The following is a 14240-nucleotide window of genomic DNA, read 5'->3' as shown; positions in this document are numbered from 1 at the left end:
ACTGAGACGTGCCCCAGCCTGAGCTGCCTGCCTGGAGCTCAGCTGCTGCTGGGCATGACCTGCCTGGGCTTGTCTTCTGCTCAGCAGGAGGAGGAGCTGCTCTGGCTGCAGCTCCAAGGAGGAGGAGGTGGACGGCAGCCCAATATTTCGATATTCCCATGTCTGTGATGCTCCATCAGCAGCAGGATCCCAGAGTTCAGCAGTCCCAGGCACAGAGCAGCACTGTGAGGGTGCAAACTTCTCCATCCTGCAGCACACACCTTCCCAACACACCTTCAGTGCTGCTCCTTGGGCTCGTCCACACCTGCGTTCACAGACAAGGGAAACATCCATTTCACAGCAGTTCTCACTGGCAGCATCTTTTCCTGGTGCCCAGGCAGCTCCCCACACCAGCAGAGTTAATTTAGTCATTACAGATATCCCCCTGAGCTGCACAGAGCCTTCCAGAGCTGACCAGAGCTGCCAGCCACAGGCAGGAGGTGTTAGAGTAGAGCCTGGACCTAATCCAGCTCAGGTCAGCTTGCCTTTTTTGCAGAAAGGCAAAACTCCAAAGAGCCTGGCTGGTTTGGAAGGACCTAGGAAAGCAAGGAGAGACAGGACACTTCAAATAAAATTTATTTTTCATCTAGGTGTGTCCAGAAGAGGGTTGGAAGCATCCCTCTGCCCATTTGGTGATCCAGCCTTCTTGGCCAGACTCAATTAAACCCCCAACATCTAAATTCCACTTTAAAAAGTGGCTTCCACCTACTCAGAGCACAGCCCCTGTTCCCAAGTGTCCTGCACTGTGTTGTGGCATAGAGGAAAAAAGCAGAAATACCTCAAATAGATCCAGTTGGTTTTACCTCTTTTTATCCTGGTCCTGTGGCTCTTTCTAGGTGGATTTTTCCTACTCTCTGCTACGTGATGAGATGCATCATTTGAAGGACAGCAACCAAACCAGCTCCTCCTGCTCTGAAGAAAGGCAGCAACTGCACTCAGAATAAAAGATTGTCAGGCAGATTTGAGGTGTCAGTCAAAGCCTATCTCTGAAAAAAAAACATTAGCCCAGGCAGCTCCCCACACCGGCACAGTTAATTTAGTCTTTCCAGATATCCCCCTGAGCTGCAGAAAGGTTCCAGAGCTGACCAGAGCTGCCAGTACAGGCAGGAGGTGTTAGAGGAGATATTGGACCTAATTCAGCTCAGGTCAGTTTGCCTTTTGCAGAGTAAAAGACTGTGATTATCAAGCAAATCCTGTCTCCCAGGCTTTGTGAAGCAAAATGTACTTTTTACTGGGTGAGGGGCATAGATTTAGAACTCTGTTGCTCAGTGTGTCCCATCTCCAGCGGCACACATCCACTTTAATATTATTATTCTAATTTTAATTATTATTTATGGCTGCACACAGGGCTGTGTGAGGCACTTCCCAAGCACTCAGGAAAGTACTGGCTCTGCTCCAGGAAATTCATTATTTCAGGATAGACAGACATGCAGAGGCACTGCATGGTACAGTGGCAGAACTGCTGACCCAACAGTCAGTACCTGCCTTGCTGGTTGACCTTGGAAAACTCACATTCCTTCTTCCCACACTTGGTCCCATCCCACCTTTTGTCCATGCCATTTGCTTAAAAAAAATGTTCAGCTGGGACTGCGTTCGTGTTTTTGTCTCAGAATATTTTTCTGTGCAAGTTCTTGGGGGGAGGAAAAAAAAAAAAAGAAAATTAAAAATTCTGTTTTCCATAGCATTTTCTCAAATGGTTGTTTTGGAGAAAAAAAAAGCATCAAGTGTTTTCTTATGGCCAAAAAACCCCAGAAAATTCAGATTTGGCAAGTTTGCTAAGAGTTGCCAGTCACTGGAATTTTCTGGGGAAAGCACTGTAGAGATGAGTGAAACATCCATTTTCTTTTCCTGAAAATAACTTTGAACCTAAAAATCAACTTGTTCTGTGAGCAAGAAACCGGCGAAACCCGTTCTTCCTCTGATTTGTATTACAACTGCTTTTTATTTCTTCCTTTCTTGGTGCTCCCAGCTTACTGCAACATCCTCAGGGCACCTGATGCCCTCCAGACCTTCCCAGCCAAATCTTGGCTGTTCCAGCAGTTTTTTTGCTTTGCAGGGGCTGGTTTGAAGCTGGGCAGGAACTGATTGACCATCATATCTAAATGCCAGCTGGTCACCTGGCTGCTGCATCCCAAAACAGGCAGGGAGCCAGAGGTGGAATTACCTCTCCTTCAATAGAATATTAACTTAAATGTCTCTCTTCTATCCAACTGCTGTTTGCTCATGAAAATTGCAGGAATCCTGGGTCTGCGAGACCTCTCTTTTTCCATCAGGTTGGGTTGAATCAGGTCAGCTGGTTGAGGAGTTATTGGAGCAGGGGAAAGTGGGGGACCAGCTGCACATAGAAGAACACAAGGAGGCTCATTGCTGTATAAACCTGGCTCTAAAATGAGGCAGTTTTGGGGTGCCTGTGGGTCCCTGAGCTCAGGTGAGTGGTGGCTGTACCAGAAATCAGCCTTTGGAGAGGCTGCCAAGCTCCAGGAGTGTCTCCAGTGCACTCACCACCTATTGCTGTGCAAAGCCTGTAACCTGGAAATGGGGCTCCACTGTACAGAGAGTGTTCTGGAGCCCAGACATTCCATAACCTGAGTTATTTACACCTGGACGGACAGGCTGAAAGGGAAAAATCATTATTTCACATATAGGAAAACAAAAGCCAAGAGCAGCAACTTACTGCAGAATCCCGAGGAGGAGTCAGGAGGAGGCTCAGATGTCCCATGTCCCATCTGGGGCCCTAAGCAAAGCCCACCTCAGCTCCTTGGTGCTCCATTGCCCAGAAATTCCCTTTTCCTGGGCATTTCGCTGATCCACTGCTCTCAGGAGCTGAGTCAGTCTCACCACACTCCTCCTCCGTTGGCAGCTGGGTCCACATGGCACGCTGATGTGGAAACACTGTTTGTTGTTTTGTTTGGGTTAATTATTCATGGGCACCATGCTGGAAACACTTGGAGCTGCTTTCTGAACGGTCCTTGAGCTGGCTTGCAGGAGGGACTTACCAACACTGCCTTTCCATGGGCCAGCTCTCTTCCATCTGCTTCCTTCAGCCCTTGTCACACTCCCTCATGGCTTGGGCTCTGCTCTTTGGCATTATCTGAGTAAAGAAAGAGGTAAATACTTGGAAATGTAATCAAAAATGGCATTTCACCAAGCAGGCACTGACCCTGACGTGTGGAGGATGTAAAGCACATCCTCTGGCTGGCTTTGTTCTTCAATCACACTAAATAACTCAGAATAAACCACTTGCAGGGTTTCCAACCTGTTTATCCTTCCAAAGATGCCTTCACCCTCCTTCAGATAATCCACAACTGTCTGGAAGCCTTTTTCTCACAAGCAAGGCTCTCCCTCTTTAGTGCCTGCCCCTGGAAATCCATTTTTCATCTTAGAACAAGGGTGGTCTGTAGCTTTAGGAGCACTTTGAGAATGTTTGCAGCAAGACAGAGCTTGAACTGCTCTCAACACATTCACCCTCAGGCATTAGCACTGAAGGCAGCTTTCAGGGGCTGTGGGTCTATCAACATCTTCTGACAGGGGTCCAGACCCTCCACAGAAGGCCTAAACTTAGCAAAGTAGAATTCTTTTCTGTTATTCTTCTGAAAACCCTTAGAAATCACCCAGTGCTATCCCCTGGGGTCTCCAGAACAGAACCTAAAGCTCTTCCAAGTTTGTTGGGGCTGGGATTTGCTTGGAGAGCTCATTATCCCACCTTGGACCGCAACTAAGAGCAGGGCTGAGTCTTTAGACTGCTGTGAAATGCTGTTTGCAATTATGTTTTCATTTTATGACCAGAAACTGAGCCTGTGCTGCAAATATTTCATCAGATCTTAGAGAATTTCAAAGTCTATGGGGTGGGAGTTTTTTGCTGTGTTCTAGCAAAGGATCAGTCTAGTGAGGCTGATTTCAATCTCTGGTTGGGTTTTCTGTAAAACACAGAGCAGGATTCATATTTCAGCACTTTCTTCTTCACTTGAAATTTCTGGGGGTTTTGACAGCCAAGGGTTTGCTGTGAGCCCACCCTGTAGCCCACATCTGCCCCATAAAACACCATGGAGGAAGGGGGATTTATCCCAACTGGGCAAAACCCTCACCTGAAATAAATCAGCACAACCACAGAGCAGTCCTGTGAGCTGGGCCATATCACACCAGGAAGAAACCCACGTCAGGATGTGCTTCCCATTCATTAATTCTTTGCCTAGAACCCCCTGGGGATGTGTTAGCTCAGTTTCATCTGCTGCACCCCCATGCAGCTGCACAGGGAGGAATCCAAACCCTGTGCACCCCGTTCTCTATCACCGCAACCCTGCGTTTTTGTCAAATGAGCTTCTTGGGCTGAACAATGAGTAAATGAGCTAAACACAGGTGTGACTGTCTGACCTGTGTGCTGCGAGGTGTCAGCAGAGGTAACTGCACTAATGCTGTCAGAACTTAAAAATCACTTAACTGAGGACACCAGGAGAGAGCTTGGCCCATGAATAACACACATAAATACTGGAGATGCAGCCAGCCCCCCACCTGGCTGTTGCCTCAGTAACACATCTCTGGGAGGATATTTTTAAGCCAGTATTATTTATCTGGTAGGTGGAAGCAGGCCTGTTAAGGCCACACCAGGTCAGCATATGTCTAAGCATGTACTGAAGAACTTAATTAGTTCTCCCCGAGTAGAGAGACTCCCAGTGCTATTTAGAGGATCGTTATCCCACCGTGAGGTGCCTCAGAGCCTGCTGCCAGGCCTCAGCCTAACAGGGCAAGGCTGGAAGAGCTGGATGGGGGTGAAAAGTCTCCCCTTCCATGCTGAGGAGTAATTGCTGGGCAGCCACAGGAGCGGGAGGGTCAGTGCAAAGAGCAGGCATCACAAAAGCACTCTGAAACTCGGAGTAAGAAACTTACTTCGGGGTCAAATTGTGTAGATCCCATTACTTTTGGGTTTTTTTGTTTCTAGAGGCCCAACATCACCTGCTGTGCTTGGTGACTGCGTCCCAGGCAATTCCAGTGACAGGACAGTGATGTAGGTGTGCAGTGAGCCACTGCTGAGTGCTGGCATTATGTCCTTATGTCACCACAGAGCCAAACATAGGCAGGGGTTCAGCACCAGCTAAACTGGACCCTGTGCAAGTGGCTCAGTCACAGTTTTCATTTACAGCTCCAAAAAATCAGACACTCTAAACAATGCCAAGAAGGGAATGCAATGGGCTCCCTGAGGATGGATTTGTTATTCTGGCAGGAGGTAAAATATCCATCCTGGAGCGGATGGACCTTTGGAAAACCAGACTGAGCAGCCTCTGAAGGATAAAACAGCTTCCCAAGCATGTCAAAGCTTCTGTAAGGACTGGCACTCACAGGGGACACTGAGGCAGGATTGCAGGAGAGGGAGGGACCTGGACATGCTTATTTTGACCTAAGAGTGGCTCTGATACACAACGTGGGACCTTGGTGTGCTCTTGGAGCTGTCAGGAGTTTTTCCTGGATGAGTTGTTATGGTAACTGAGCTAATGCCCTGAGATAGATGCTTTCAGGTGGCTCCAGGCCAGAAAATCAACACCAATAGATTCCAGATAATAGACCTCTGCTGCACTCAGTGCTGGCGTCTACTTTATTTGACCTGTTCACCAACGACTTCCTGAACTCCATTCTCCAGGCAGGCCATGGATGATGAGAAAAGCTGCCTGGCCTCAATGAACCCCAGCTTCCAAAAGGCTGAGGGGGCCCATGTCCTGCATGGATGAGTCTGTACCAGTAAATCAAATGTGCCTGGGACGTTCTCCTGCATTTAGAGCACAGCTGGCAGAGAATGGCCAAGGATTTCCTATTAAATTCTCACTCTGCAAATCTGTGTGGACACATCCAGGCATCCTATAAGGAGCAGTCCCTGGCCCATGCTGGCTACTGAAATGCACCTGGACTGAGCCAAAAATTGCAGTGCAACACTCCATGACTGTAACAGAGAGAAGTCCAGGCACTGCTTAATTTATCAGCACAGGCCTTGCCTGGGTGACTGCAGGAGAGGAGCCTGGAACCAAGAGCAAAGGCTCTGTCAGTGTGCTTGTGCTCACACCACAGTCAGATCCAGCTGGAACTGCACATCCCCAGGAACAGGCAGTGACAGGCACAGTGGGCATGTCTGGGGATTGCTCTGGATCAGCCACTGACATCCTCAGCTCATGGGTTACACAGAGGATTCACCAGTTCAAGGGAGTATTCCTCCACCTCCCACTGAACACCCAAACACAGCCAATAAATGATCAGCAAGGAGCAGCTGATTCCATGTGCCCACTACCCAGCCCAGCCCAGACTGTGTCACTAATCACAGACCAGGAAGGCTGAGAGGCCAAAAGCCCCAACTTTACTGAAACTGCTTCTTTTATACCCTGGTCCCATACAGGTGGACCTGACTGGTCATTTAATCAATACATTTCACATGACTGCTGACAAGACACAGGACAATTAACAAGACACCATTTGTAAACAGCCTTACGGGCAAAACAGCTTATTACTAAGCACCAGATTGTCTAGAATTCTTTCTCTCCAGCTCCCTAAAATCTCCCAGGTTGATTCATGGGAAAACTTATCTGGCTTTGTCTCTCTCTCTGAGCAGACTATTGCATTCACCTCCAGGGGTGCCCTGTTCAGTGGTGCTCCAACACCAGCAAGGAGCCAGAAAGGAGCCAGAAAGGAGCTCCAAGGAGTTCCAAGGAGCTCCAAGGAGCTCCAAGGAGTTCCAAGGAGCTCCAAGGAGCTCGCTGCAGCTGACAAAATTGAGGAAGAGTCATGCCAGCCTCAGAACTCCCACGTCACCACCAGACCAGCTGAGCAGCTCCCTGGCCCTGCCTCCAGAGCCAGCCAAACGGGTTCTGCCATGGTGTGGCCCACAGTGCCAGCACTGAGCACGCCTTGGGCGTTTGGGACAGCCCATTGCATGCCCAGGGATGCTTCTGTACCATGCTGGGTGGTTCTGCTCACGCCAAGACACACTGCTGGTCTCCTGTTGGGCACTGATGGCTTCAACACCACATGCTGGCCCGTGGCCAGTGAGCTGGGGCATTTCTCTGCTTGTTCATTCCCATTTCAGCTGTTGCTTTGCTTGTTTCACCCACTGGCAAACCATGTTATTGTAATGTGTCACTCTGTAGGGCAGAAACTGGTTTTGAGTGAGTTCTTTTCTCAGGCTCTACTGCAACAGGATTGCAATTGCAGTCAGCACAGCAGTAATGTGATTAACAGGCTCTCCACAAAGGGGAATTGCATCCTAGGTGGATGTGGTATTTGCAGCTCTGGCCAGCCCATGTGTTTTCCCAGGGCGAGAGGTCATGTTGACTGATCTCCAAAACGGCTTGCTCCAACTTTTAAACATTAAGGTCTAAATAAATTTTCAGCATTAGCTGGTATGCTGATCCCTTTCCTGCCAAGCTGCCACCTTAAGTGAATTTTTATGACTAAGTTACAAACCCCAGAAAGTACGAGCAAGAAGTGGAATTGCTGACTTGGCCTTTGCTAAACGCCAATTATCTACAAAGGCATTAGGCAGGGAGGGGAGGATGAAAAACAGGGTCATTTTCATGTTTTCTCTGGTTCAAAGCAAACTGTCCCGTGAGCCCACTGCAGGAACACACAGCATGCAGAGTGACCATTAATATTTATAGGCACGACACTGAGCTGCAGACCTTGGCAATCACAGCAACTCCACTTTTGGAATGAATAGTGCTCTGTTGGGCTGGTACCTCGGTACACAAGAGCAAGGAGGAGACATCAAGATTTTCAGAGGGAACTGAAGAAGTAGCTGGGCAGGGAACCATACTTCACTGAGTTGGTGAAACACTAAAAACAACTCTTAAATCCTCAGGACTGCTGGCCAAATGCAGCACCATGTTTTCACTATCCTCTCTGCTCCTAGACAGTCCCAACAGTACAGAGCAACTCTTGTAATAGTCCCCATGGTTATTCACTGGTTATTGCCCAGCTGATACACACCAATGTATTTCCAAAGCCACTATTGGTGCAACATGGATTTATAATACCTAAAGATCTGCCTGAGTGATCTTGAGACTCAAACTGGTACTGTAATCTCAGTTACAATGCAGCCTTCTCCCACTCCATATTTCCTAAGTCCCAGTGGCAGCGAGAGACAGGCATCTAAAATCCTCTAAACCTCTCTGTGCTGAACACCTGGCAAGGTGCTGAGTCACAGCCTGTCCTCAGCCACACACCTCAGAAAAATCTCAGGGAACTGTCCTCCCATAGCTCAGCCACCCCATGAAAAATCTCAGGGAACTACCCTCCCATAGCTCAGCCACCCCATGAACTTTTAGAGAAACGTGTCCCCAGTATCTGGGCATTTACAAAAATGCCTTTGGGAGTGGGTGAGGTTGGCACAACCCAATAATCCTTTATGTCAAAAAAAAAAAAAAAATGGAGATATGAATTCAAGTAGAGAATGGGCACTCCCCACATTGTAGCCAGGCCTGGAAAAAGCAATAGGAGATTGGCCAAAGGTGGTGGTTTAAGAACCAGGAAGGTTAGCAGGAAATCCATGGGGAAAATATCAGAAATATCACTTTGTTTTTAATGTGCTCACAAAAATTGAGCTGGGACTTGGAGCAACAGGCTCTAGATTTTCAAAAATGGCCAGTGACTTCATCTGGGCCCTCTGAACTCAGCACACCAAGGCAGGATCTCCTGGTGAGTTTTGCATTGCTGCAGCATGTGGGAAGGTGCACAGCACCTTATGGAAAGGTTTCCTTTTTATGGAAACCAGGCATCTACCAAACAAGCATGAGTATGTGCACTCCATCAACTCAGACCCTCCAAATCCTTTTTTTACTTTCAAAAATTCAGACTGTAAAAAGTAGGAAAATAAATACTGGAAACAACAACAAATAGAAGTGCTTCTGCCATTAAAAACCAGGTGAAAAGGAGGAGCTGAGCCAAGTTAATCAGAGAACTGAAATGAGATGTTGGAGAAAAGGGCCGTGGGTGACTTGGGGCTTGCAGTTAGCTGAGTGATGTGAAATCTCCTGTGTCTGGCTGAGCTCTGAAAGGAAATGCTTTATTAAATCTTCTTTGTGTGAGATTTCAAGCTGCCTCTGGACTGGAAAATAGGACCATTGCAGTGTGTGGGATATAATCAGGAACTGAAGTCTTTAGTGCAGAGTTTTCAGCAGAGGAAACTCTGATCAGCATAGACACATAACTCAGAGGGCTCAGGATTTAGAAAGATGAATTAGACACCACATGCCCACAACATACCTCTTCAGCCCAGTATCCCCAAAATGCTCCACAGAATTAATCACGCTGGCAGCAACAACCCGGCATTAGGAAAGACAGTGCAGGTGGGCATAAATTCACCACACTGAATCAAAACTGTCCTGTGGGCCAGTGAGCCCTAGGTCCATTATCTCAGCTTTCATCCCCACCAGAACACGGTGCTTGCTGTGATTGATCTGCCATGCCCTGGCTCTCCTGGGAGTCTCCAGGCTCACTGCACTTTCTGCTGTGATTCAGGCACATTTTGGGCAGATGCAGCCCTTGCCATCCCTGTCCACACTGCCTGTGCTCTGCTGCAAGCTGGCAGCACCTCTCCTGTCACAAGGACTGTGCCACCCCCAAAAACCTGCAGAAAGCATTTGCTACAGAGAAGCAGGGAGACACAGGCACAACAGGACAAGAAAGAGGTTCCCAGAACACTCTCCCACGTCTCACAACCTCCCCTGCCCTTTTTCTTGTCATGTTTCTCTCTCTGTGCTTGGCCGCATATCCAGGAAAACGAGACCTGACCAGAGACAGGACAGGCAGCAGCAACCTCCCATGAGCTGCTTATTTCACAGCACATGTCTGGATTTGAAGAGCCTGGGGCCTCAATCCTGCTGGAAATGGCAGGATCTGAGTTCCTGGTCTGCTTTCTACAAACCCTGACAATAAACTGTCCCAAGGGGCTGAGACACACCGAGCATTCCCCTTCCTCTGCACCACCCCAGGGCAGACCAGCTCCTTGCCTACCTTTTATTGCTGACAAGGAGCAGGACAGAACCATTCTGGATATTGGCTTCTTTGAGGGTCTCATGCTCCTCGAGCTGCCTGGAGTTGTAATAAAACGTCTTCTTCCAGGAGGTGATGCCCTCCCGGACCAGCAGAGCCCGCAGGTCCATCACGGTGTCCCTGGGCCGCACCGTCAAGGGCATCATCAGGTCCTCATCAGCCAGGTGCACCTTGATGTGGTACCTCTTCCACCGGGACAGGCTCCTGCGCAGCGTGTCCATCCTCCCCAGCTCAGCAGGGCCTCTGTGGCAGAGCAGAGCATCGGAGGACGGTGGCTCTGAGGAGGACTGGCTGCTGCAAACAGCTTAAAAACGTCCTGCCAAACCTGTTCCTCCCAGTTGCCACGCTGCATGCTTCACATTCCAGGGAAGAGCTCACCTGGCTCCATGAGCCTGCTGGCTGGGAAACGTCTCCGTGAATCATTTCCACACACCCCTAAATCCCAGGATAATTACAGTGTCTTCACCAAGTGCTCTTCATTCCAATGGCTGGCAGAGGACTTTTAAAGGCAGAGCCCCACAGACATTAGAAACGTGGGTGCATGCGAGAAATGAATGGGTTTAGCAAGCTCGTGTCTCCTGCTCTAAAAAGCTGCCAGCTGGGGAGAAGATCAGTTAGCAAAGCAGGCATTTAGCAACCTCACAGCTATTTAACATGGCTACTTTAATGAAGAGAAGTACAGCTGCATAGTGACAAATTCCTCACAGAGGAGAGCCACAGCACCCTGATGAGCCAGAGCCTGGCTGTGTGCACAACTCTCATGTTGCAGGGCAGAATCCCCCAGGAGATCTGCACTGTTACTGCTCACAAACAATCCGAGACCCTCCAGAAGGGGCACGACTCATTCACTCCTCATCATACATCTGATATGGGCACATGGGCTCCTCTGATGGTTCATTGTCTTGATTTCCTTTCAGACCGCTGTCTAATTGCAGGGCTGGGTATCCTGTGCAGCATCAGTGGGGCAGCACACGGGGCTGCAGGCACAACCAGGTGGCACAGAGGCCTCGAAGTGCCAAGAGGAACCAGCCACACTTCGGGAAATACAATGGCACAGAGGCCTCGAAGTGCCAAGAGGAACCAGCCACACTTTGGGAAATCCAATGGCACCTCTGAGAGGAAGGAGTTGATGTCAGCCACAGGCTGTAATTGACTGATACTGCAAGGCAGACTCTGGCAGTCACAAGATGATACTTCAGAGCAAACACTATGAAGATAAGGAAGCCTTTTTTGCTCTTTTTCTCAAAAAGATCAAGTCACCCTCTTATCTTGTAGGTAACTTCTCTGCAGCCCATGTTACAGGCTTTAATTCCCTCGTCCATTCTTCTCAACACAGACCAGTATTTTCAGACCAAAGTACTGCAAGACTGTTGAGTTCAGGGTCTGCTCTTCACTCAAAAGGAGCTGCTCTTGCCCAGCAGTTAACAAAACAGACTGATTTCCAGATAAGGCAGCAGTCAGCTCCCATTGAGAATGAGAGAAGTGCCCACTCTCCCATGGGGGAACAATGAGGTTTCCACCTTTCCTCCTCACCTCCCTTTTCCCTCCCCAGCACAGGAACAGCAGCAAATATCTTCACTAGCACCACAGCCACGGGCAGTGGAGATTTCCTTGTGCAATTGAGAAGAACTGAAGCTTCCATTGCAGCATTCCTTTTCAGCTTGGGTCACTCCAAAGGTATGATTGCTTTGGTGGGGTCTGGGATTCTTGGGTCCTTGCTCTGCCACTGAGTCGCTGCAAAGGCATGAGATGAGTCATGTCGTGCCTTGGTGTTTGTGTTTGCTCACCTCATGACTGCAGGGTGCTGTAACACATGTTCATTAAGCACCTTGTGAGAAACAGGAACTGCGTTTAGCGCTGTCATGGTTTGGGAGCATTTAAGGATGCCTGGATTTACAAATATGCCAATAACCTTGAAGACAGAACATCACTACTCCTGTTGGAGATGGAGAAACTGAGGGATAAAGCTGTTAAAGCCAGCAAAAGGCAAAAGGTGAGGCTCTGGTCCCCATTCCAGGTACCTCAGTGAGGGGTCTCATTTTCAGACACCTGCAGAACCCCTCAAGCCCAGGGCCTGGTGATTCCTTCCCCATCGGGGTGACATTCACTCAGGGAGCCAAACTCATCCCTGGTGTAAAGCCAGAGTCTCAGGGGTACAGCAAGGGTCTGATCCAGCTCCCAGAGCCATCCAAGGGCAGCCTCTCATTGACAGCAGCCAGACCTGGCACAGGCCCCAGCCTCACCGTGCTCTGATGGCTCTGGCCAACAGAATGTGCCCAGCGAGTGCCAAGGGGAGCATAAGGCATTCTCACTTCAGCTGAGCCTGTCTGGTGTCAGCGAGTCCATCAGCTCCATCCTTCAGCATACGTGACAGCCTGACAGTTGCCAAATACCTCCCTCAGACACCTTTCAGACAGATCCTGTTTATTTTTAGGACAGCTCTTTCCCATCAAGGCTCAGATGCAAATCGTTATAGAAAAAGGGGGGATGGTGGCAGGAAGAAAGCAGCTATTTTTTTTATTTCTTTGCCTGTGATGTGGTTGCAAACTTGCCTCATGTCCCCCCCCCATCTGCCCACATTGGGACCCTTCATTTTATGAAAAGGGATGATATGCTGGCCTGTGAAAGCAGCATAAGGAGAAGCACAGCAGTGAAGTCAGCTTATGAAATATTGAAGCAATGAAATCCTCACGGAACACGTGAATGCCTAATGCCAGTTTCAATTAATTCTGGATTTTTCATTAAACCACTATTAAAAGCAAAAGGACAGCAGAAATAAGGGAAATTGACTTGAGCAGTATATTAAATACCTTAGTTTTGCTTGAGGATGTTTTATTATCTGTCCAAAGCAATTATTTCACCAGCTCCTGATGGTTTGTAGGCTAAACAGAGGTACAGGATAAAGTTCTAGATGGTCTTTCCTTAAAATTATTTTAATTTTTGTCTCCTACCCTGCACCTGGCAGCCTGTCTCTGGTGATGTCTCTGGTATGTCATATCTGCAGGATAAGACATGGAGTTCTGGGAATCTGTAATAAAGTGTCACTCTGGCATTATTTACAAATCAAATAAAAACTTGTTGACTTAAGCTTTTCCCCATATTGAGGGCAAACAAAAGACATGCAAATATTCCAAGACATTCATTAGGAAAGCCTGAAAAGCAATTTAAAACCCAGGTGGGCTGTGATTTTTTTTTTATGGACAGAAGAAATAAAGCAACAGCATTTATAAAATGTCTCTTCTTCGGTTCTCAGAGCTTCCTTACTCCATTGACTAGAGCAAAAGAGAAACACCTGCCTGAATTAGGTGCTTTGTTAAGATGTCTCAAGATGGTTGAGATGATCCTGGGCCTTATAACTTCTTCTCATCATGACAGAATAGAGACATTCATTCCTAGGCAGGTGGATTTTGGTGGGGTTGGTGGTTTGACAGTGGCTGTTTTGCTGCTTGCTGTGCTGCTCTCCTTGAAAAGGGCAATAGAGAAGTGGGATGCTGCTCAGTAAGAAAATGAAGGTTTTGATAAGGAAATAAAGGTTTCAATATAGAAATAAAGGTTTCTTTATTTTTCTGGTAGCAATCACAGGGAAACTGAAACATCGGGGAGAAATCTGATTGCCCTGGAAGAACCTGTAAGTCTGAGGAAATCAAAGTGCTGTCGTTGTGCCAAGGCAGACCCTTTGCTGTTCCCTGAAGCCCTGTGATCCCAGGACCTGTGGTCAGCAGTGCTGGACACTCAGGACTCTTCTCTGATGTCCCTTTGGGGATATTTTGTGTTTGGAATCAGAGAGAGAGCAAGGGATGAAGCACGAGAGGCTGCTCAGGCTGACCAGACTCTACCCACACTTCTATAACACTAAAGGGGTATTAAAGGGTACTAAAGAGGGGCTTTTTGTCAGATTCCCAAAAGACTCACATTCTCAACCCAAACACTGCTCTCCTGCTCCATCAACCGCAGGTGCAGAGTGAGCACTGTGAGCCCTGACACCCAAACTCTGGGGAGCAGGAGGTTGGGAAAGGTTCATTCATAGAGTGAATGGCTGTGCAGGCTTAACAGTGCTAAAACAAGGTTATAATCTCCAGTAATCTTCAGTCCAATATGCAGCTGTCACCTAATTATTCAGTGCCTCAGATATCTCAGGTGATGGGGCACTTAAGGCACTGGTATTTATATTTTTG

At 48.2% G+C, this 14240-nt stretch overlaps 1 protein-coding gene across 1 annotated transcript; it reads right to left on the bottom strand.

Moving 5' to 3' along the window:
- Positions 1 to 10022: 10022 nt before the first annotated feature.
- Positions 10023 to 10286, bottom strand: TINCR (TINCR ubiquitin domain containing). Its single transcript, XM_054290849.1, has one exon. It carries the CDS (start codon positions 10284 to 10286, stop codon positions 10023 to 10025), a length of 264 nt encoding a protein of 87 aa, XP_054146824.1.
- Positions 10287 to 14240: the final 3954 nt, after the last annotated feature.

This window comes from Melozone crissalis, unplaced genomic scaffold, assembly GCF_028551555.1.
Source record: "Melozone crissalis strain CALT ecotype California unplaced genomic scaffold, PUWL_Pcris_2 ptg000088l_1, whole genome shotgun sequence".
NCBI lineage: Eukaryota > Metazoa > Chordata > Aves > Passeriformes > Passerellidae > Melozone > Melozone crissalis.
The sequence above is the reverse complement of the archived record's forward strand: the minus strand, read 5'-3'. Positions and strand labels throughout refer to the sequence as shown.

Bases quoted from the DNA above. Each gene is read 5' to 3' on its own strand.
- TINCR (XM_054290849.1), bottom strand. From the start codon at position 10,286: ATGGACACGCTGCGCAGGAGCCTGTCCCGGTGGAAGAGGTACCACATC.